The sequence below is a fragment of the Colobus angolensis genome, unplaced genomic scaffold, assembly GCF_000951035.1.
Source record: "Colobus angolensis palliatus isolate OR3802 unplaced genomic scaffold, Cang.pa_1.0 Scaffold6, whole genome shotgun sequence".
NCBI lineage: Eukaryota > Metazoa > Chordata > Mammalia > Primates > Cercopithecidae > Colobus > Colobus angolensis.
This window is the reverse complement of record NW_012119598.1, coordinates 2,149,566-2,151,201: the sequence shown is the minus strand read 5'-3', so window position 1 is coordinate 2,151,201 and position 1,636 is coordinate 2,149,566. Positions and strand designations below refer to the sequence as shown.

Sequence of the window (1,636 nt, the reverse complement as noted above, 5' to 3'; positions counted from 1 at the left end):
GAAGAGAAAGCCAAGTCTCCTGTGACAAAATCACCAGTGGAAGAAGCAAAGCCAAAAGCAGAAGTAGGGAAAGGTGAACAGAAAGAGGAAGAAGAGAAGGAAGTCAAGGAAGCTCCCAAGGAAGAGAAGGTAGAGAAAAAGGAAGAGAAACCAAAGGATGTGCCAGAGAAGAAGAAAGCTGAGTCCCCGGTAAAGGAGGAGGTGGTCACCATCACCAAATCGGTAAAGGTGCACTTGGAGAAAGAGACCAAAGAAGAGGGGAAGCCACTGCAGCAGGAGAAAGAGAAGGAGAAAGTGGGAGGAGAGGGAGGGAGTGAGGAGGAAGGGAGTGATAAAGGTGTCAAGGGATCCAGGAAGGAAGACATAGCTGTCAATGGGGAGGTAGAAGGAAAAGAGGAGGTAGAGCAGGAGACCAAGGAAAAAGGCAGTGGGAGGGAAGAGGAGAAAGGCGTTGTCACCAATGGCCTAGACTTGAGCCCGGCAGATGAAAAGAAGGGGGGAGATAAAAGTGAGGAGAAAGTGGTAGTGACCAAAACGGTAGAAAAAATCACCAGTGAGGGGGGAGATGGTGCTACCAAATATATCACTAAATCTGTAACCGTCACTCAAAAGGTTGAAGAGCATGAAGAGACCTTTGAGGAGAAACTAGTGTCTACTAAAAAGGTAGAAAAAGTCACTTCACACGCCATAGTAAAGGAAGTCACCCAGAGTGACTAAGATTTGAGTCCACTGCAAAAGGTTAAGCCATATGACAATTTCAAAATGCATGTGATTGGCAGCTTCAAAACAGAACGGGTTCTCCCATGGGGGCTCCAGACATTGTATTTTACTTTGTGCAATATGAGGGGACTGCATGCAAGCTCAGGGTGCTCCCTCCTCAGTCTTTGGGGGATTCAAATGCATGATATTGTATGTACCTGGGAAATTTGCCAATTTCCTAAGCTGTTGGAAGGGGGTCACTTAAGGGGGGATGTCTTGAGATGTATTATGCAAAGTACCAACTGAGCCAAAAACAATAAATGAAACACAGAACTCTCTTAGCCTTAAGAAAGCTATATATGAATAATTATGTTTACCTCACTGGTGCGTTTAAAATGGACTTTTGTTCATGGGAGAACCTTGTTGACATGCACAGTTTGCAATCTTATGTTGATCGATGTTAAACGTCACAGCAGCAATTGCTCAATAAAGGTCATATTGGAAACATAGTCAATTGCTGAGTCTTATGTCATTTCTGTTTTTTAAATTTTTATTTAGAGATGGGGTCTTGCTATGTTGGCCAGGTTGGTCTCGAACTCTTGGCCTCAAGCAGTCCTCCTGCCTCAGTCACCCAAAGTGCTAGGATTATAGGCATGAACCACCATGCCCAGCCTGTTATGCCATTTCAAAGTGAGATCTCCACTACCTGAAGCTTCCTTGCCCTAAAATAGATTTTTGGGGGGAATCATAAGTAAACTGCACTTCTTATTGCTATTTCCCTGAGAGCGATTACTTGGAAAACGTAATTGCTGAAGATATTTTCAGGTGTCAACATCTTCACTGAGCTCGGTCTTCATCCCAAAATTTTAAAATCATATTTTTGAAATAAAAATAAAAGCATCAGATACAAATAGGAATCCGGTGGGATAGAAATCTT

At 43.3% G+C, this 1,636-nt stretch overlaps 1 protein-coding gene across 2 annotated transcripts in view; it reads left to right on the top strand.

Annotated features, from left to right (window-relative positions):
- NEFM (neurofilament, medium polypeptide) overlaps positions 1-1,209 on the top strand; it is a 5,893-nt gene extending 4,684 nt beyond the window's left edge. The window contains exon 4 of one of the 2 annotated variants that reach the window (XM_011962603.1): positions 382-1,209. In XM_011962603.1, coding sequence (XP_011817993.1) covers positions 382-717 — 336 coding nt within the window. In that variant the 3' untranslated portion in view covers positions 718-1,209. The other variant, XM_011962602.1, reaches the window with a different exon arrangement.
- Positions 1,210-1,636: the final 427 nt, after the last annotated feature.